This window comes from Magnolia sinica, chromosome 14, assembly GCF_029962835.1.
Source record: "Magnolia sinica isolate HGM2019 chromosome 14, MsV1, whole genome shotgun sequence".
Taxonomy (NCBI): domain Eukaryota; kingdom Viridiplantae; phylum Streptophyta; class Magnoliopsida; order Magnoliales; family Magnoliaceae; genus Magnolia; species Magnolia sinica.
Window position 1 is genome coordinate 6,224,441 of NC_080586.1, and position 22,758 is coordinate 6,247,198.

The 22,758-nt window shown below is 39.3% G+C and overlaps 1 protein-coding gene across 1 annotated transcript in view; it reads right to left on the reverse strand.

The window, feature by feature from the left end:
• The window catches only part of LOC131225505 (uncharacterized), a 50,497-nt gene that overhangs the window by 3,175 nt on the left and 24,564 nt on the right, over positions 1-22,758 (reverse strand). The window contains exons 11-22 of the mRNA XM_058221042.1: positions 16,979-17,107; positions 13,992-14,063; positions 13,748-13,843; positions 13,560-13,637; positions 12,286-12,414; positions 11,883-12,059; positions 11,223-11,426; positions 10,996-11,109; positions 10,658-10,896; positions 9,179-9,224; positions 8,841-9,089; positions 5,891-6,121 (exon numbers count right to left, since the gene is read on the reverse strand). Coding sequence (XP_058077025.1) covers positions 5,891-6,121; positions 8,841-9,089; positions 9,179-9,224; positions 10,658-10,896; positions 10,996-11,109; positions 11,223-11,426; positions 11,883-12,059; positions 12,286-12,414; positions 13,560-13,637; positions 13,748-13,843; positions 13,992-14,063; positions 16,979-17,107 — 1,764 coding nt within the window. The remainder of the gene's footprint in view (positions 1-5,890; positions 6,122-8,840; positions 9,090-9,178; positions 9,225-10,657; positions 10,897-10,995; positions 11,110-11,222; positions 11,427-11,882; positions 12,060-12,285; positions 12,415-13,559; positions 13,638-13,747; positions 13,844-13,991; positions 14,064-16,978; positions 17,108-22,758) is intronic.

Genomic DNA, 22,758 nt, shown 5'->3' on the forward strand with positions numbered 1-22,758 from the left:
AAGGCGTAAAGATGAAGAATCAACACCCTGAAAATTACATAGAACCAGACCAAAAGAAATCTAGAGACTCAAAAAAGTAGCTGACAAACGGCAGAAGAATCAAGTCCCAAGCATCCACATCCAATTTGGCCTTCCAGAACATGTCGTCAAGACAAGGATGTTAATTACGAAAGCATCTATTATTGCACTGAGTCCAGATTGATGAGAAACCCACAAGAAGTCTCCGCAAAACTAAATTATTGAAGTTTTGATTTCCAAAAAGTTCTGATTTCCAAAATGGTTCTGATTTCCAAAAAGTTCTGATATCCAAAATGATTAAAGTTTTGTTGCCATTGCTCTTGCGCTTGAAGGTCGTAGTCAACTGGATCTTCGTATAGGGACCTTAGTCCCCTTTTAATAAATTCTCCACTAATTGAAAACTTCGTTTTCATTCTTTGTTAACAATTCAACACCTTTTCTTATCAGCAAATTGAAAACTTCATTTTTGTAGGCCTTTGTTGAACATGGATTTAAATAGCAGTTTTGGAGTGCAACTTGCAACTAGCTAGAACATGGATTTAAATAGCAGTTTTGGAGAGGACTAGCAGCTTGTTAGTTCTTTCATTCTTTGTTAACAATTCAACACCTTTTCTTATCAGCAAATTGAAAACTTCGTTTTGTATGCCTTTGTTGAACATGGATTTAAATTTGGGATCCAAAACCATTGTGACTTGCCCTGACTTGGTCTTTTTCAGTCCCATTTTGGTTGCTAACTGAAACTGGTATAACTCAGACAAAACTAAGCCATATCAGACAAATATTGTAAACCATGGTTTAGAAGAGGAAGCTGGTAGCCCACATGGGCAGGACGATCGATCCATTTAGAACTTAATTTGAGAATGGCAGAAAATCAGTGTGACGTCTGGAATCCAACTGCTAAAGTATCAACCTCAATTTATCAGTAATCTATCAATAAGTGGAAGCTCAAGATAGTTCAGAAAGATGAGAGTTCTGGCCAGACAGGTTCAACATCGCCTTCTACCAGGAGAATTTGGATGGATGGAGGGAGGGAGGGAGAATGAGAGGTGTATTAGCAAGGGATCCTGAGCAACTTTCACCACCTTTATCCCAAGGAGGGCAGTCAAGGTGAAGGATTCTAGTCAATTAGTCTCCTACAGCTTAAGTCTGTCAAAAGTAGTCAGCTTCAATCATTCTCCATTTCAAGGTGCATCTGCCAAAGGCTGACAAATTATTTATGGAGCTTCGACAGCAAAATGATTGTATGAACTCTCAGAGATAATTTCTGGCATCCTTTACAAAGCAGACAGGTAGAAGTGTATGACCTAATGACCATCTCAAGTAGGAATTACAAGATTATCTGCTTGGTATGACGGGCTTTGACGAGAAGTCAAGAAAATGGTCTGTGGTTGTCCAATCTTCTACTTGCTTATCTATTCTCCTTTATGGGTCTCTTGAGAATTGTCAAGAGCTCTCGTGATAATCAATAAGTGTATGCTCTCTCTCCTATTGCTGTTCACAACTATCCATGAGGCCATTCACATGATGTCAGGAAAACTGGAAAATGTCAATCTGTTAAGGGCTTTAAATTTGAAGGTTGAAACCCAAGTATTACGATCTTTCATCTCCAATTCACAGTGACAACATAATCTCGTGTTTTTTTTTTTTTTTTTCAAAAGTAAAGATATTTTGTTAAAGGAGCCAAGATGGCGTACAAACCAACAACCCAAACAAAAGGGAGAAATTGAATCCCAAAAGGGATGTAATGCAAGAGGCCCATTCCATTACATAAAGCTTCACCAGACTAAAAACCTCCATCGCCAAGCTGCTAATATTTCAAAAATATATGCCATTCCTTTCCCCCCAAAGCACCCAAAGGCTAGCCAACAAGAACATCCTTAGAACAATCCTTTCTTGCTTATTAAGCTTGACACCGTGCCAAACCAAGAACAAATCACCCATCGACACCGGCATCACCCATGACACATTGAACATCCTGAAGAGGCTAAACCACACCTTGCAAGCGAATAGACAATGCATAAAAAGATCGATTGATTTGGTGTTTTCCATGCACATGACGCATACATTGGGCACAAGGTATCCTGTATCGGTATCGGTTGGCGTAACGGTGCCCTCCGATACCAATACGGATACAGGAGTGTAATGGCGATACGGGGGCGTAACAGCCCGTAACGATGTAAAATTTTCTTTTTGCCAAAAAAATATAAAAAAATATGAATTAAATCCGGAATATTCTAAACATTCCAAATATGCATTCATTTATAAATTGGAACATGTTTATGGTGGTGTAACGGTCCACTCTTTGGTGAGAAGTTGTATCAGACTGTCTGATGAATTTATGAACCAGATAACCTAAATTTGACTACAAAATTCATATATTTAATTTTCTAAATATCTAATTTATATACTTAACAATTTGACATCATTTCTCCCAATAGTTCTTTTAAAAAATGAAATTAAATTCAGGTAGATGGCGTTACCAATTTGGGGCTGACTTGAAGGACCAATCCATGCCCCAAATCAGCCTCAAATTCATGCAATTTATTGGCATTATCCCACTTGTGAATTGATGGACATTTATTGGATAGTGAATCATGAAAAAAAAATAAAATCAAAAGGCCCTATTTTAAAAAATAAGCGTCCACAAATTAACAATTAAAACTATTCAAACAATTTGATTTTGGCATTTTGAGTTAGCAATTACAGACCATAATTTAATTGGTAAATTTTAAGTTAATACATGTCTCGTGTACAATTTTTTAAGGGCCCGAATTAGGTAGGACTCGGATTGTGAAGTGTAGCACACAAGTGTCAAAGTTTTTTGGACCCCACTCGTGATGAATGTGTATATCCACACCGTCCATCCATTTTACCAAATAATTTTAGGGCATCAGCCCAAAAATGAGGCAGATCCAAAGCTCAGGTGGACCGCACCATAAGAAACAACAATAATTAAACGACCACCATTAAATATTTATTGGGGCTACAAAAGTTTTAGATCAAGCTGACATGTGTGTTTTCCCTTCATCCACGCCAGTGTGACCCTATTAACAGGTTAGATGGAAAATAAACATTACAGTGGACCCTAAGAAATTTTTAATGGTGAGCATTCTATAAACACTGTTTCCTATGATGTGGTCCACCTAAGATTTGGATCTTACTAATTTTTTAGATCATGACCTAAAATGATGTGGCAAAATGGATGGACGGCATGGATAAAATACATACATCATGGTGGGGCCCGTGGCACGTGTACCTTTTATCAACTCGTGCGACGTGCTGCGTAACTCGTACGCAGTCCATTCATTTGTCGTCAGCAAGTCTTGTGGGTCTGATCATGAGGTATGTGTTATATCTAAACCGTCCATTCATTTGACGAGCTCATCTTAAGGCTTGACACGAAAAATAATACGGATCTAATTATCAAGTGGACCACATTGCAAAAAGCAGTGGGGGATTTAATGTCTACCATTGAAACCCTTTTTGGGATCACAGAAGTTTTAGATCAATATGAAATTTGTTTTTCCTCTTCATTCAGGTCTTTTTGACCTTATGAACAGATTGGATGGAAAATAAACATTATGGTGGGGCCTACGAATTGTTTAACGGTGAAAATCATTATCTCCGCTGCTATTTTTGGTGTGGTCCAGACGATCTTAGGATATGATTCATTTTTTGGGTAATGCTCTAAAATGATCTCTAAAAATAGATGAACGGTGTAGATATAATAAATACATCACTGTGGAGCCCATGTAACTTTGATCTCCTTTGAACCGTTCGTACAACTCGGAGCTCGAGGAGTGTCAGCGCTCGTCTTAGCATGACACGTATCTATAGCAGCTATATAGCCGGTGTTTTCCGATACGAAATGAAAAAGAAGGGAGAGAGAACGAAACCGAAAAGAAAAGGAGGGAGAGAGAGAGAGGGGGGGGGGAAGAAGAAGAAGGCCTGCAGCAGGGCCGCAGCCGCAGCAGTCCGAGAAGAAGAAGAAGAAGAGGAAAAAGAAGGAGAAGGAGAAGAAGAAGAAGAAAAGAAAGAAAAAAAAAAGGTATGGTTTTTATTTATTTTTTCTTTTTTTTTTTCCTATTTTCTTTAGCCCGTAACAGTTGTTACAGGGACGTAACGGCCGTTATGGCCCATAACGGGCGTAACGGCCGTTACGGTAACAGAATCGGGGGGTGCCCGTTTCGACCCCGTATCGCGTAACGGTGTTGGCCGTTACCGTTACGTATCGGCCGATACGGCCATATCGTAACGGATACGGGACACCTTGATTGGGCATCACCATTGACCTTTTTCTAAAGGTTGTTAATAGTCAACACCCCCTTTCTTCTGACATTCTACCCAGCGCTTCAGCCACCACTACAAATAGTAAAAGGGAGAGCGGATCGCTTTGCATAATGTCTCCAGAGCTAATAAAAAAATCCGGGAGATCCATTAACTAGAATTGAGAACCTAGCCAAACGAATACACTCCCTCATCCACCTTGTCCACTTCAAGCAGCACCCCAACCACCCTAGCATGTGATTCCAAAAAGTTCAAGTCCATGTGGTCATAAGCCTTTCTATGTCCAACTTATAGATAATGCCTTTCAAACATTCCTCATATCAAGAATCAATACACTCGTGCGCTATGAGTGCATTATCATAAATCTATCACCTGCAATAAACATACCCTGACTTTTGAAAATGACACTTGCCAGTATTGCTCCGAGCCTAGGTGATGCAGGACAACTAACCACTTGCACTAAAAGCTCGAACTGATAGTGTGGTGAATCAATCCCTTTATCTCATAGCCCAAGCCCCATATCCCATAGGTTAGGTCCTCGGCCGAACCCCCATCCTAGGCCCCACATCACATGAGTTCCGCCTCATACAGGCCGCCCACCCCGAGTGTGCAACTGCATCCCACAAGCCACTCCACTCGAGCCCGATGTGAAAATGCCCCTGCATTACTAGACGTTAAGGTTTTGAGCAAGATTTTATAAGGCCCCCAAATCAAGCTATTTGGTCTAAAATCCTTTTAACTCTCCACGTTCGCCACCTTCGGAATAATTGCAATGAAGGACGCCCCTAGCTCAGTCAACGACCTTCCCCTCCCGAAGAATCCCACTATAAATCTCAACACATCACCTTTCACAACTTCCCAAAACACTAGGAAGATACAGATCTATCCACGCCCATCACCTTCAGAATAATTGCAATGAAGGATGTCCCTATCTCAGCCGATAACCTTTCCCTCTCGAAGAATCTCGCCATAAATCTCAAAACGTCACCTTTCACGGCTTACCAAAAGACCTGGAAGAATGCCAATAGGAAGTTGTCAAGGCCTTGTCCCTTCCCAAAGAATCCACTGCAGCCTTGACTTAGTCCTCGGAAAACAGCCTCTTGAGTGAATTGGCCTCCATAGAAGATGGGCAACTAAACTCCAAGTTGTCCAAACTTGACCTCTCCCGCCTCTCACTGGTTAATAACCCTTTTATAAAAACAGATCACTGAGAGCGACTCTATAATCTTGTGATGTTAATTTGGGGGAATGGGGGATTTGAGAAGTTTAGTGTTCTGGTCGAGGATAGCAAATGAGGTGTTGGCACAGAAGAGAATAGAGGTGTTCACTGCCAAATGAATGACATCTGGGTAGGGTCTCAATGATTGGCTCAGTGGTAGACGTTCGGTGTTTCAACACTGAAGTCCTGGGTTCTAGTGCCCATGTAGGGGGTGTGTAAAAAAAATAATATTATATTTCAAAAAAGAAAAGAAAAGAAAAAGAATGACATCTAGGTAGCAGCTTAACGCAATTGTACCACACACTTCTATTTTATGAAATCAGTAACATCATAGATAAGTAAAATGTAATTGATTCAGCAGAGCACCTTGAGGAGCGGACGCAGATAGAAACTTCCAGGAAATAAGTTATCAAATACAAAACTTCCACCAGCACTAGTAACTGAGTTGTTCCTGTAGCCATCTTCACCACTCAATGATAATAGAACAGAAGGAAATAGCTCTTTAGATTCTTCTCCACCATAGATATGCACAGAAATTTGACTAAGTTTCTGGCAGGAAAATGAATTAAGTCCAACTGATTTAAGATAATACCCAGGCTGCACAATATAAAAGCAATGTTAGTGTACAGGGACTAAAGTACATATTTCCAGAAAATGTACCCTGACAAATTACATTGTCAAGAGCATTATGCATGCAAACCCACAGTTTCACCTTAATATAAATGACCCAAATAAGAACACACCTATTCATTACATGCAGTAGCAGAAAACAAGTATGAATGTAAGAGACAAACATAATTTGAGCATTTCATCTAATGAATCAAATGAAAATTCTGAATTTAAGCTAGGAAAGAAAATAAATAAATAAAATAAAATAAGACTCAGGGATTATGCTATGGGGCTCCTTCCAAGGTTACTGCATTGGCTTGGTTGGTGGGACGGAAGAAGGTTCTAACTATTGACAACCTGTGGAAGAGGAGATTGTGATTACCAATGTTTGTATCCTGTGGTATGCAAAATGAGGAGATGGCTGACCATCTTTTTATTCATTGCCCGTTTGTGAGATGTGGTTCAGGTTTCTGTTGATCTTCTGTATGATTTGGAATATGCCGGGCTCAATTGAAAGTCTCTTTCTCACTGGGCATGTGAGAAGGAATGGGAAGAAAGGTAGGCTGCTATGGAGATTAGCCTTTTTGGCGAGAATTTGGCTAGTGGGATGAGAGGAACAACAGGTGCATTCGTATTCGAAGATGTGTGTCTTGGATGCTTTTGGGAGGGCTAAATCTGATCTGATAGAGTGGGCATCTAATGTAAAGGCTCTCAGGGATTGTACTTTATTGTCTTCTTCTTGGGTGGCTTTGTAATTTGTGAGGCTTTTGCCTCTTTACTTTGATATTACTGCTAAAAAAACAGAACTAAAAAAGGAAAAGAAAAATAAGAAGGAAGAACTGCCGTAATCACAGAAGACAATAAGACAACCAACATAGGTCCTACTCAAAGATGTATCAGGCTATCAGCTATATACTATAGTGAAAATGCAGGGAGAAAACCCAGGATAAAAGTAGACTTTCCAGGTCATATAGTAATAAAGGACTATGATAAGGCTGAAAGCAGCACCCTTAGGACTTTCAAGGATTGGCTGTATCATTGCAGAGGGTTACTCCCCAAATATTAATGCATGAGGCTTGGATAAGAGTTCAAGACTTAGAGATCAATCTTGTCATATTGATGAGGTAATATACTCAATGAAACACTTAGCAAAGTGAAAAATTCCACCATTTTCTTAGATCCTATTTGGTAGATGCCTAATGCGAGTTCATCTCATTTTAGTTAATAATTATTTATTACAGATATTGATCTCTAATGCATAATGAGTTCATTTCATTTCAGTTAACAGTAATTATGTGTTAGAGATCTTGATCTCTAATACATAATTATTGTTAGCTAAAATGAGATGAACTCACTTTTAGGCATCTACCAAAAGTTTTGCCAATGTATCCATCAAACTATGATACATTACGTGATGTATGTGATACATATCATGAGGTTGCAATATGTGGTGCAAGACTGAAACTTTGAAGCAAGATATTCCATGACAGTAATAGTGGCTGTAATGGCCACCAACATTGTTACGATACGGGCTGTAATGCCCCCTATAACGGCCATTACGGCCTTCTTTTTTCTTATGAAAAAAATCTGTTTCAGCCCCGTTACGGACCATTACAGGGCCGTTATGGAGCTGTTACAGGCCATTTCTTCTATAATGGCCTTTTTGGCCCCAAAATGTGCAACGGCTACCACCGTTACCATTGCATAACCATTTTGTCATACCATGCTTTGAACACTGACTAGGTGAAACACCTTGACTACATTTGGGAGAGGATGTTCCAGATTGTTTTTTTTTTTTTAAATAAAAATAAATTTATATATATATATATGGTTAGCTTGTTAGTACACACCCATGTCAGTACACACACTCCATGTTAGCCACCCCCACTAGGGATCGATACCAAGACCTCAAGTGTTGAAATGAGGCATCTCCACTCAGTCTGCCAGTTGAGCTATGGATCTGGGTGTAGGATGTTCCAGACTGTTCGTCTACAAGGGCAAGCAAGTTCTCTTACCAAGATATTAGGGAACATAATAGCCATTACAGATTGCAAGAATGCAAAAGGAAAAAAAAAATGGTGTTAGGTTGTTTTAGTGCACAACAATTGGAAGGAAGAAGGCCTCGAACTGGTAGATGTGTGGTTTCCATCATAGTTTCATTGAGGTTAACGACTTTCGATGCAGAACAAATGGTAGTTCTAAAACATTTTGTCATTGAAAACAGATAATGCATAAAAAATTTCTTTTAGACAAATCACATCCAACAACAATTGAAGCAAGGAAAAATTCAATGTTCAAATGAGCAATTTTCGCTGCCAACAAACTGTACTTGTGGGCGCACCCTTTTTATATACAAAGTACATACCACTTGTAAGGAGGGCCGGACAATAGATACCGCAAAAAATCTGCCCCTAATAATTTCTCAATTAAATGTAGACCACTAGTTGTAATTTTCCCTTCCTAGGCCACCAATTGGAAGGTTAGGATTATCAGATACAAGAAATATTGATGTGCAACCCATCCATGATGTGGCCAACAACATGAACTGATTAGGATGCTGAAATGTGGGCCCCAGCTGTATAGATGCTGGGTCAAACAAAAAAACACAGTTTCTTTTGGAATGAAAAAGCAGAATCTGTTATCTGTACTTCCTAATTGATTTTTTTGAAAGGTGAATTTGTTGTCTGTACTTATAATTGATACAAACCTTTGAAGCCTCAACACTGTAACTTGTATCATCATATAGGGGCCCTCCGATGAAAAAACCATCTGGTCCTGTTTTAGTTTCCAGAGCTAATTCACCTTTCTGTAGCAAAGCATTGCTGCTCTCTCCAGCTGCTACAATTCGGATGTCAACACCGGAAAGAGCTGGAGAAACTGATCCTTCAATGTACAGCCCCAATCGACCAACAAATGGCATAATAGTAGCTTGGCAACCATCAGTTGTAACTGATACCTATTGAAAGAAACAAAAAGTATTAACTAAAACCAGATATGATGGAACACATATTAAGACATGGAATGAGATTAACTAAAGCTGCTTACATGACGTTGTCTAGGATAAAACATGAACTTCTTTTCTTCATTATTCCTGTCATAAATGAGAGATGTTATCAGAGCAAAACAGCTGCACCAAAACAAATATCATTTGAGGTCCAGCCTCTTTTCCCAGAAGTTAAGATGCAGTGATTATAAAGTGGAGGCCAATAACCACTGAAAAACAAAGAAATATTGCTGATATTGAACTTGATATTCTACATATGAATTTCAAGTATAAGGTGCTCGGCCCTCTCGAAGCAGAACTTTTTTCTTTTCTTTTTTTTGGTCATTGAAAACTGATCGTGTAGTCATGTTCCTTATCCAAGATCTAAGACCTTTAGGGCCTGTTTATTTCTCAAGAGCAATGGGAAATAAACGGTCAATGGTAATTATTACGATTTCACCGTGTTTGAAAATTCATGTGAATTTGTGCCTTTGAAATTGGTTCAAAAGAGATAATTTTAATTTTTGAACTGCAAGTTAATGCATATGATATATCCATTCCGTCCATCTGTTTTATTACAATATTTTGGAGTATGAGAAAAAAAATGATGCAAATCCAACACTCAAGTGGCCCACGCCAAAAAAAATAGTGGCCCCACAAAGTTTTTAACAGTAAGTATTCGATTCCCTTTTTTGTATGACATGGTCCACTTGAGTATTGGATATGCCTCAATTTTTTACTCATGCTATGAATTCAACTGGAATAATGGATGAACGGTGTGGATAAGCAAAACACGTTACAGTAGGACCCACATATTTTGTAATATTCTTGGCTTTCATGTCAAAAAGTAAGCAGTCAAATCAGGTACGTTGTAAATGTAAGGGTAAATAATTATTACTTTTTTACATGATATTTACCAATTCACCGCAAAATCAAACACGCCCTTATAGTAAATATCTAATTGAATAAATATCAAGGAAAGCGCAAGGCAATCAAAATAGTCAAATAGTAGATTGGACCTTATCACCCTGCAGTTGAGGACAAAACTCTATGACCTGCATCTCTTAAGAAACCATTGGAATAATGAAACCGAGATTCCCACCACATTGTTTCAACTGATACTGATACTGGATACTTTGTGCATCCTTGTAGGATGCAGTTTGACCATATACGTTGTGTTACATTCTTTTATTAAGTCTACACATATTTCACATGGTATTGACAGGTTAAAAGGGATAAACTGTATGCATATCCACTCCTAGATTTTGGGGAATGAGAAGTCAGATGCGAGCTCTCATATATCCATATGTTCATGTCCATATCCATATCTGGGCATCATAGATGGAACAATACAGTATACTGCCTCTTGGTTGATAAAACATATATCAAGACTAAACACATGCTTGCTGCAAAGTTATAAAGTGGAGATGCAAATTTTGTTTTTAACATCTGCAACTTCTAGGCTACCTAAAATCTGAAAAGATAATAATAAATAAATAAATAAAAGTCCATCCAGCATAACAGTAACGAATCACATGTACCTTGAATCCCGAGGAACAAAGATGAGTTCATCTCCAAGATTAGCCCAAATGGAGTACTCCCCTGTTTGACTGTTTCCATTGGATTTAAGTCTAGCATCGGTCATATCTATAATTGCATTGTCCCTATTCAATATGTCCACGATGATATTCTTAGGTGACTCGATGGCATCATCATGCATGCTTGATTCAATGTTGACTTCTCCTCTAAGGAGGTATTTCTTTCCCGTCAAATATATAGGCTGTGCCAACAACATGAAATAGATGACAAAGTTTCTGAAGAAAGAACAAAACATAGGGCTAAAAAAGGGCAACATCAAATATAAAAATAAGCACCATACCAATGGGTTCAATGTATCAAACTTCACTGATGAGCTCCCAAAGAAAATGCACGAGTCCCTGAAATGAAGCTCATGCAATCCAGGAGATTCTACACATATCCGCTGTGACCCTTTCTGTGATTCCAGGAACAAAGAGTTTAGATAATTATTACATGTAAAAGCATGATAAGTTTGCATTCTTCACAGCATGGCATTTCAAAGCGGAACACACTTTTCGGAAACACTACCTTAATTGGCAAATTCACGATTGCAGCATCAGGTTGCTCTATGTACGTATCGACATCATGGGTGGAAATTATATTTATCCAGTAACCTTTTTGAAAAAAAGCAATCCCTTTTTTGTCTTCAGTGCCCACATTCACATCGATAGCACTCTGCTCCCAACACCAATTATCCTCTTCAGATATGGCTGATGAAGATTCATGCTTGACCTAAATACCAAGCATAAAAAACAAATAAATCAGAGGTAATTAGTGGTTGAATTAGAGAGATGGAAAGCACAAGTACATGAAATGTAGATCTTAATCAGATAAGAAAGCTTCCTTTGCTGTGGGCAAGAGAAAACAAATCATTTAATCAATCCTTTCAGCTGGCAACCGCTGGCAGAAATTTCAAATTCTAGAATAAGCTGTTTGTAGCAAGCTCAATAATTCTTTCAGAACTATGTTGTACATGAATAAAAGTAGTGCTTGTGTATATGTGGATATACGATTGCCAATTCCCAGCTGTTAAGGTATGACAAGAACTGATGTAGATAGCTGAAAGGTAAATATGAAGATTAAGCAGTTACACTCCATGTGACTTTCTCATGCATCTTTACAAGAAAAAGAAGAGTGCAAACTGAGTGTACATCCAAGAGAATAAAGATTAAAGGAAAAATGCAGTACCTCAAGCCGATATTTGCCAGGAAAAACTTTTGGAAACATGAAGTTGCTACTTGCATGAGTCAAGGCAACGGTCTTCCTTTCCTCTTTGCTCCTACTGCCTGGTCTTACAAGTGAAATAGAAATAGATGGACCACACACCTCCTTGCAGAAAACAGTTCCATGAATGTCCACCTGTGCCTGAGTTTTGGAAGAAAAATATCGGCGGTAAGAAAATGTCATCTGAAACCTGCATTTTCAGCTTAAATGCATAAGATCATTTTAAAGACCCAAGCATGGAAATATAGCTTCAACACCCTTGTTTTATGATAGTGATATATTCTTAAGGAAAGAGCAGTCCTGAACAATGTTGCGAAAATATAAAAAAATAATAATAATAATAAAAACATCCAGGAGAGGAACTTACCTGAGAAAATTCTACACTAAGCAGTGGACTGTTAACTGTAATGTCAAGATAAGGAGGCAAATACAGAAGCTCGGAAGCACCCTCCATTTTTGCTGCCAAAGCAGATAATCGGTACTCACCAGGAGGAACCTATACCATATGCAAATGAAACAAAAGAAGTATTACATCTCTTGAACAATTCATGAGAAAATTGACAAATTTTATGAAACGAACTAGATAGCTATCAAGTAGAATAATAAAGATAAATTCGTTTAAGCAAGATTGTGTCAGCAAGGGAAAGCGTAATCATTGACACTTCAAAAGTAGAATTGCAGTTTTCATTAGAACAACTTGAAATTTTTATTTCGAAGCCCAGAATAACAATAAAAGCTCAGGTAAATGCGATAATTAGAAAGTTTGGATTTGGGAAAATTCATTGAGGAAATTTTTGCGATCCATGAAAAATTCAGAAGAAATGCTCAAAAAATCCAGAACACAAATTTTCAAGAAGAATTGGGTAAACAGAATAAAGAAAAATCAACTTTTCAGATTTTTTTTTCAATTACTCAATAATTTGCAAATTATTTAGGAATAATCCACATTTATGTGGGAACAAATTTCTTTGAAAAATTCACAAATAATTATCAAGTTCATTAAAACAACAGTCTAAATTTGTGCATGTGCCATAGTCTTTACAATGGTTAGTATAAACTTCTATTAAACTTATAAGCATGGTTGATTACCATGAGTCGAAATATGTAGGCATGATGGAACCACTACAATCCTTGAACTTCTGAAGAATGATTAGGACTATTACATTCAGGATCCATTGTTATCATGCCTACATATCTATTGTAGTCTTGGCTTCATGAAGTTGAATGCAATAGTCTTAATCATTCTGAGGAAGTTCAAGGTTGAAATAAGTGAGCACCATCCAATAATATAAAAAAAAAAAAAAGGTTGGCACCAGGGGAGCCAAACTTGCCAGGTCCCCGGTGAAAACAAATCAAATTAAAGGAGAAGAATGGGGCATAAGCTCAGTTACTCTCTATTTTTGGAAGAACTGTGCCATGGCCATCCTACCAAAGAATACCAATAGAAAAAGCCGAAGGTTCACAAGTGGAACTAGTTTTGAATTACATTTTACTCTTTCTTCTTCATCTAGTTACACCTCCAATAAAAAATGGCAAAAAATGCCTATGACCAAATCAAAATAAGTTGACTAAAAAATAATTAGAACGCCAAAAAGAAGGGCATAAATAAAACATCTGCAATGCCAATGTAGGCCAACGTACCTCGAAGCAGAACCTTCCACTCTCATCTGTTTGTTTCACTTGAGGCTTAACATTCTCAGGTCCATGTGTCAATGCCACCTGGAACTCAATAAGCAATTAATGGCTGAGAAAACATGCAACTTACTGATCTACCATAAAGCTCCATCACCCTTGAACACAAATAACAACATATAAAAACAAAGGATCACCTTTGCCTTGTAATCTGCACTAATTGACCTAACAACACCACAAATATCATAGTAGGCTGCTTTAATATCTGGAATGGAAGCCATGTTTGGCAGAACCTAGTTTAAGATAGAACTTGTCAGTGATAATTACTAGAACAAGTGAATGTGTAGAAGGAATAATAAGCTTCAAGTACATATAATCATTTTCCATATGAATGAGCTACTTCCATTGTATCAAAACTACATCAAGGACAATATACTTCACCAAGAAATTCTCTAAACTGTTGAACTTGTAATGGTCCTTCTCTGCTAGAATTGTGTAATGCTTGGATGTGACCTGGGAAAAAGAAAACAATTTGAAAAAAAAAAAAGAAAAAGAAGATAATACAAATGAAAGATAAGATTCATCAGAGTATAAAATCACATATGGAATCTTCTTCCACCAATAATTACGAGAGAATGGATTGAACCAGCACAATATGTCGAAGCATGAATAGAGCACAAGTCAACTAAAAATCTACATGGATTACAATTAGCTTAGCATTCAATTTGCAGGCTTTTCCTTTTAGCTGGCAGAAGTCATTACTCTCTTCTATCAGGCAGGCTAGAATAAGAATAATGGAATCATTATTCCACCAACTGAAGCAACTCAAACAACAGATTGTTTTTCACCACAATGTACGCCAGTAACCAATAAGCTTCATCATTATCAACAACATCATCATCATCATCATCTAAGCCGCATGCCAACTAATTGGGGTCGGCTAAATGAATCCTATTCCACCATTCCACAACTGTACCCCAGCAACCAATAAGCTTAATAAAGAAAATTGATGACTGAAAATATATTAATGTGTTGCACTTCAGGTGGAATGTTCAAAAGATTCAATTGTCCCTAATATAAAGCAACCAGAATTTACACTACCTGTTTGATAGAACCAGTAAGAACCTTATCACTACCCTATCCTTCTTAGCACTTTCAACTGAAGCCACAAGGAACAGAGTCATCATGGACCACAATCCTTAAACAAACCTTTGGAGACTGAGAGCCATCCAATGGACCTCATTCCACAGCCCCACATTCAATGGATGGAAATAACAGAACCTTGTGCCCTGGTGAGATGGAGAGCTGAAGGAGGCAGCTATTCATTGGCTTTGTCATACACTGAGGTATAATCAATGTAGTCAAAACCAACCTAACCACATCTCTGGGTGCAAGGGCAAGCAACGCAATTCTAGCTGAGCACAGGCAGCTTGGCAGGCACCTTATACACGTGTGGTAACAAGTAAGCCTGAAGGCTGTTCCTGTCCTTATGGGGGCAGATGCCGTCTCTCCTTTCCATGAACAAGGAGAGATGGTTAGCCTGGTTAAAATCCAGAGGCGTGGCAGGTGTTATTATGTAACTTACACCTATTGGGTGTGGGCCTCTCTCTAATTTCTTTTTTTTCTTTTATTTAGTTGAGGTGTTTCCATAGACCCTCACAACGCTATGACCTTTTATTTCAAGATTCTGAAGAAAAGGATACTTTTTTTTTTGCATGGTCATGGATTGAACATGTTCTTTGAATGCCATGACCTAACATGGGATTATTGCACTTGCTTGTTGCTCTAGTGTTTTTCTTCCTCTTTTTTTTTTGGAGAGAGAGAGAGAGAGAGAGAGAGAGAGAGAGATTGATTTATTAAAAAAGAACATGGGTGAGATATCTATGCCGGAATTACAAAATAGAAGATCAAAACAAAGAAGCTAGAGGACAATTGTTCCAGTGGAAGATAGTGCATTAAAAAAAAAAAAGCGCCTCCCAGAAACTGCTCTAACCATAACCAAAGGGGTGATAGAACCAAGTCTACCAATCCTCAGCTTAATATTTAAAAAAAAACAAATATTCTGGTTTTCATTCATTCTATGAGCAGCAACTTCTAACTTCAATCAGAAACTTGAATAGATGGGAACGTCACAAATGTTGTGATAATCATTCGTGATCTGTGAATTGTAATAGGGGTGGAATCATATCAAATTGCAAATTGTATCATAAAATGTAACTTTTTCTCTAATTTTAATAAATAAGAAAATTCTGAAATTTTTAAATAAATCAGAAACAATTTTTAAAATTTAAATTTAAAAAAAAAAAACGCTCATTCGTCATCCATTTTCCATCAATATGCATCACGAAAAGCGATAGATATCATGATATCAATAATTGAGAGCCTGGATATGGAAAATCTGTCAGCATAATGGAGTCTTCAATAAAGTTCAAATCACTCAGGTGACAGTATCCTTCACCATCTTCAATAATTAAACTAATGGCTACAGGGAAGAAGAAACAAAAGCAAATATTGCGTTTTAAGAAATTTTGGATGTGTTTGGTTGCAACAAATATCATGATAATTTGTACCGAATTAGGCTAATTAGTCATGAAGTATATTGATATTTGTTACAATAAAATGCAGCCTCACCTTCAAAAACAAATAAAGGAAAGAGACAAGACTCCTTCAATAATTTATGTTATTTTATACCTCCCTTAGTGTAGAGTCATATTGGAAAAACCAGAGATCAATTCTATTGAATTATGAACAAGTTATCTTAATTTCTTTGTTGTGGAGGGGTTGCTTCTGGCGGTTACTGGTCATAGTTGACCCAAGTGAGTTGAGAGGCATTGAATACTAAAATCCCATATCTCCTCTCCCTACCCCAAAAGCCAAGAATAATGGTTTGTTCTAATATTAAGGGCCTTTATATCTTTTATAAGAACAAGGTTTAAAAAAACATCAAATTCCATTTTTTTAAGTTTTGGGGATGCCCAAAAATTCGTAAAATTGAATCTGTGATTCATATGATTCAATTCGAACAGTACATGAATCATACAATTCACGTACAAGTTTATGGATTTCTGATTTGGCATGCAATACATATCATTTATGTATAGATACAATTCGAATTGTAAATCAAATGATTTTGAAAACACTGATCATCACTGGTGTTTAAAAAAAAATTAAAAAACATCAGAAAGGTATTCCAATTCACATAAACTTTAATCTAATGGTTTAAGAGAGAATAAAAATAAACTACAAAGAAAAGGTTGAGGCAAAAGAGAACTTCCATCAAAGAAAGAGATGCAGTCCCATATCAGATGAACCAATTGAAAAACTTCATACATGAAGCGAAAGTGGAACAAACTTGCTCCAAATGAAATACCATGAAACTGAATACAATCAATGTCATCTGGTAGTAACTAGCATGCAAACGATTCTACCTGGTCAAACTTGTAGTATCCTTGACTATCTGTGATAGACCTTCCATGACCGTCTACTATTATATTAACACCAGCAACTCCAACACCATTGCCATCAACAACACGTCCCCCAACAGAAAATCCAGTGACCTGAAAAAAAATTGCATGATCATAGTAGATAGGTATAGAATAAAAGATTTACAATAACACAGACAAAAGGTATAATGAATCAACTGGAAAAAGAGGTATGTAGATATCTTTCACCCATCAAGGAAAAGGAAGTGCAAAACAAAGCAAGAATAATCACCCAAAAGCCAGTAACTCAGGACATATTTTTTTTTATTTTTTATTTTGAAAGGCAACGACGATTTCATTAAAAGAAGAGGATGGAGACAGACCGCTGAGATAGCGAGCTGAGAGCTCCCAGAAACAGAGAAAAGAAACAAAAAAACAAAAAGAAAAACAGAATAAGAAAATAAAGGAGGCAGAGAAGAGCCCAGCCAAAACGCAAACAGACGGAGCAAAAACAGCCCACGAAAGCAGCTACACCCTGGGAAGCTGAGTGCCGATAAGAAGAGGGATGTGGCTGATGTTTGTAGAGTGACAAGCCCATTCAGAGAGGAAATGCTGGATTCTCTTGATCACATGGATGACGGAATGGGACTTGTCTCTGAAACAACGCCAATTTCTTTCTTCCCAGATGGCCCACCAAGCAGCTAGGAGAGAGATTCTCCACACCGCAGCTCTGTTCATATCCAGGGGGACTCCATGCCAGGACGCGAAGACACTATCAATGGATTTAGGAAAGGACCAGGAAATGTCGAGGTTGGAAAGGATAGTTGACCAAACTGAATTGAAATAAGGACAATGAACGAACAGGTGGTCCGTTGTTTCTTCATTTGACAGGCAGCAAACGATAATATCATCCCTCTTTTCCTCAGATTATCAATAGTGAGCACTTTTCTCTTTCCAACCAACCACCCAAAGACAGTGATTTTTGGAGGAACCTTGTATTTCCAGACCTTCGCGGTAAGCGTCACTTTCGAAGATTCAGTCTTCTGATCAAGGAGACGATACAAAGATTTAACCGAGAACAGGCCCTTGCTGTCAAGGGGCCACAATAGCTTATCATGCTGATCCGGATCAGGATGGCAGTTTCCTATCCGCTGAAGAAGCTTCACATAAGACTCTACTTCCCAATCATGAAGATTTCTCCTGCAGGGGGGAGCCTAGACCACGATATTTCCTTGGATAGAGTAGCAACCGGCCACTGTTATAGACGGATTTGGGGCTAACTTATACATATCTGGAAATTCCTCTTTTAACGCCAGGGAGCCCACCCAAATATCCTCCCAAAACCGAATTTTGTCCCCTTTCCCCATGGAGAAACAACATTGAGTTTGTACCTCTCTATGACAAGATAGAATTCCTCTCCAAACAGCAGAAATGCTACTCTTAGACACCCCCTTTGTCCACCAGCCTTGATCAGATTTCCCGTATTTACACTTGATCAACCTATTCCATAGGGTTCCTTCTTCTGCTCCAAGTCTCCACCACCATTTGCCTAGGAGGGCGCGATTCATAGCTTTGAGATTGCTAATTCCAGCGCCTCCATCCTAAAAGTGTTTGCACACATCTATCCAAGCAGCCAAATGAAAATTTTTTCGATCCTCACTACCGTGCCACAGGAAGTCCCGTCTGAGCTTTTCTAGGGTATGTAAAATCTTTGCCGGGCATTTAAAAGGGGACATGAAATATAAGGGGAGATTTGAGAGCACCGCTTTTATCAATGTGAGCTGGCCCCGTAGCGAGAGATATCTGCATTTCCACTTCGCGAGGTAGAGCTCAAAACGATCAATGATTTTGTCCCAAAATACCATCGAGGGCTTGCCAATACATAGGGGGAGGCTGACAAAATTTGTAGGGAGACTGTAAGGGGTATAACCAAAAAAATCAGCAAAACGGCGAGTCTCGGAGTCGCTAATATTAACGCCTATCAGCTTCGACTTGCGGAGATTAACTTTCAGGCCTGAAACTGCCTCAAAACAATGAATAGCTGTACGAAGATTACCCACTTTATCCCAGCCAGCTTCGCAAAACAGGAGCATATTGTCTGCATAATGGATATGAGAGATGGGATGTTTCATATCTTTTATCTGAAAACCTCCAATAATACCTTCTGCCTGGCCGTTTCTTAGCATATGCAATAAAGCCTCGACCATAATAAGAAAAAGGAACGGAGATAGCAGATCTCCCTGTCGAAGGCCTCTAGAACTTTTGAAGTAGCCTTTTGGGGATCCATTAATGAGGACCGAATACATAACTGAGCTGACACAAGCCTTAATCCAATTTAACCATCTGTTACCGAAACCCATCCGTTTTAACATGTATAGAAGGAAATTCCAATCAACGTGATCGTAGGACTTCTCAAGATCGGGTTTGCATAAGATTCCGCTTGACCCGGATATATGACTGGAGTGCAGACATTCGGCAGCCATGAGGGCACTATCGATAATTTGTCTACCCTGGATGAAGGCACTTTGGTGGTGGGAAATGATCTTGTCCATAACTCCTTGAAGGCGGTTGGCAAGAATTTTTGCGAGAATTTTGTACGGACTCCTGAGAAGATTGATAGGCCTAAAATTATGAAGAGAGTCTGGCCCCTGCACCATCGGGATGAGGACTATGAAAGTGGCCCCAAGCACATTTGACAAATGGCCTCTTTCATAGAATTCATTAACAAAATCAAGGATGTCCCCCTGCAACAACTCCCAGAAATGCTGAAAAAATAAGATAGGAAATCCATTTGGGCTCGGGGCTTTGTCCCCTGCCAGCGACTGGATTGCGAGTTTGACCTCATCAGGGGAGAACTCAGCTTCTAGGGAGGTAACATCCAACTCAAAGATCCGATCCATAGGCAGAAAATCCAGGGTGGGCCTGTGATCGGTATCTGACTTGAGAAGATTGGAGAAAAAAGAGACGGCCTCATCTGAGATCATCTGCTTGTCTTCTGTGCACTCCCTATTTATTGATAGACAGTTTATCTTATTAATACTTGCCCGAGCACTTGCAATAGCATGAAAATAGCGAGTGTTTTTTATCGCCTTCCTTTATCCATTTACACCTAGCCTTCCATCTCCAAGAGATCTCCTCCTCTAAAACCCTAGTTGAATACACATTAATAAGCTCAGCGCGCCTGGACCACAATGTACAATCTATCGGATCGTCTTCGTAAGCAACATCAATGGAGTGGATTTGACCCAAAATGTCATCTGTTTCGATCTGCCATTTGAGAAGGAAGTCTAATTTCCAAGATTTAAGATTGGTCTTTAACATGCTCAACTTTTTACTTAGTCTAAAGCTTGCGAAGCCATCGACCTTCATCTCCTTCCACCAGTTATAAATGAGCTTATCGAAACCCTCAATCTTCAGCCACGAAATATCGAAACGAAACGGCTTAGGGCCCCAATTTTCCTCTTCCATAGAGAGAAGAATCGGCGAATGATCAGACGTTGGCCGAGGAAGAGACATCTGCAAAACATTCGGAAAAATTTCGGTCCAATCTATTGAAACAAGAAAGCGGTCTAACCTTGTAAGAGTAGGCGAGTCACGCGAATTTGACCAAGTAAATCTGGAGCCGGACAACGGGATATCTATCAACTAATGATCATCAATCCAGCGAGAAAAAGACCACATCGCTGTAGAAACTCGACCAGGCTGAGAACGCTCCTCCGCATGCCGCGTGATATTGAAGTCACCTTCGATATACCACGGACCGTCCAAAATTTCCCTGGCAGCATGAAGATCCTTCCAAAAATCAGATCTCCCGTCAGCATGGTTAGGACCATAGACCGAAGAAATGAGGAAGGAAAAATTGGATCCAATCTGATTTAGGACCATAAAAACTGAAAATTCATTAATCCGACTACGTTCCAACAACCATATCTCCGAATTCCATGCAATAAGAATCCCACCCGCACTACCTACCGCATTTGAAACCTCCCATTTAGCATTTCGAACTTTCCAGAGCGTGTTCAAGAGAGAAACCGAAAAGGTCGGGAACTTGGTTTCCTGGAAGCAAATAATGTCAGCTTTACTTCTTCCCGTGATATTTTTTATCAGGCAACGCTTCTTCTTGGATCTCACGCCTCTAACGTTCCATGACAGAATTTTCATTTTGGAACCGATCTTCCCTTACGACTACCACAGATGACACATTCTGTGGGCTCCAAACAATGTCCAGGACTGGTTAGGAGGCTCTGCAACTCTCTATTTCTAATGGGCTTAGCATGAAATTTTCTTGGAGATTTTTAACATTTCAAAGGCTTGCCACGAGCTTCGATGCAGTGGAAAAGAGCCAAAAAATCTTCAGGATGGTCTCCAAAAGAGAGGCCTAAGGATCTTCCGATGTGACTCATAGCATCTCTAATCCACTGTTTTTTCTGGATGGAGGCCGCCAGTTCTGATCTCGCAGCCGCAACCTCCATTTCCATTTCCTGAGATGGGGAGCCCATTCTAAATTGAAGTGGCTCAGCTTTTATAATGTGCCCTCCTCCTCCTTCCTGGAATAAGGCAACTAAGGCGGAGTCTTCCATGATTTGGGGATCAGAGATGGATCGTGGCGAAGAGCTGATTATCGATCTGTCACATTCGGTCGGAGGGGTGGAAACGATGGAACGAGAGTAGTAGGGACCAAATCCCCCGGGGGCAAGGAGAAGGGAGGCAAGTCAGTCTCTCGCCGCAAAATCTGGAGGTCTATGTTCCTCAGGACATATCTTTCAAAGAAAGGTAAGTATGTAATCAATTAATGTAATAACGATTACTCAAACTACAAAGGAGATCTACGTAAGATGCTCCATGAGTTTCGAGCACGAAGTTAATGACGCATTGTGTGGACATGTTGCGGGCTGAAACATTGGCAACAGAGCTCATATCAGCAATCACCAGAACTAACGCATCATTCTTGTATCGGATGACAAAACACATCATCTGCATTGGTATAAAATTTGACTAGTTTTATGGCCGTGTTGGCAACTATGATCAGTGATTTAGAAGGCACTCCATGAGGCTTTCTTCGAGGTAAGTGATGGGGATCAGCCCCTTAAAGTTTACAGTAGGAGAGAGAACATATGAGAATAATGTGGGCCCCATTAACAAAGACAGGCCCATAAGCATTTGGACTTATAGCCACAAGCCCAAGAAAGCACATGACTGTCCAAAAAGCCCATAGATTGGGCCCATAATTCTACTACACCAGCAAGTCATTCCAACTGTTTTCTAGAAGGTTCACATCTTAATTGAAAATTGTTTTCATTGGATTCTCTAGGAGGTCCAAGAGTAATGTAGGGGCATTTTCACACCAGGCTCGAGTGGGGTTGCCTGTGGGATGTAGGGGCACACTCGGGGTAGGCGGCCCGTGTGAGGCGGGTGGCTCGGGTGAGGCAGTACCCATGTGATTTGGGGCCCACGAGGGGGGTTCGGCCGAGGTCCTAACCCATGAGATGTGGAGCCTGGGCTATTAGATAATGGGATTAATTTGTTATACTCTATCAATTCGAGCTTTTAGAGCAAGTGGTTAATTGTCCTGCATCAAAGAGTCTTTGTTTTGAAAGTAAAATTCTAGAAAGATCTTCTTTGGAAATTGTTTTCCTCTTTAGGACTCAGGCTCAGGGTATCCCAAATCGGTTACGTATCGGCCGTAACGGCCGATACGTAACGGTAACGGTGGGACCCGTTACGCGATACGGGGTCGAAACGGCCGTTACGGAATTCTGTGACCGTAACGGCCGTTACGGGCCATA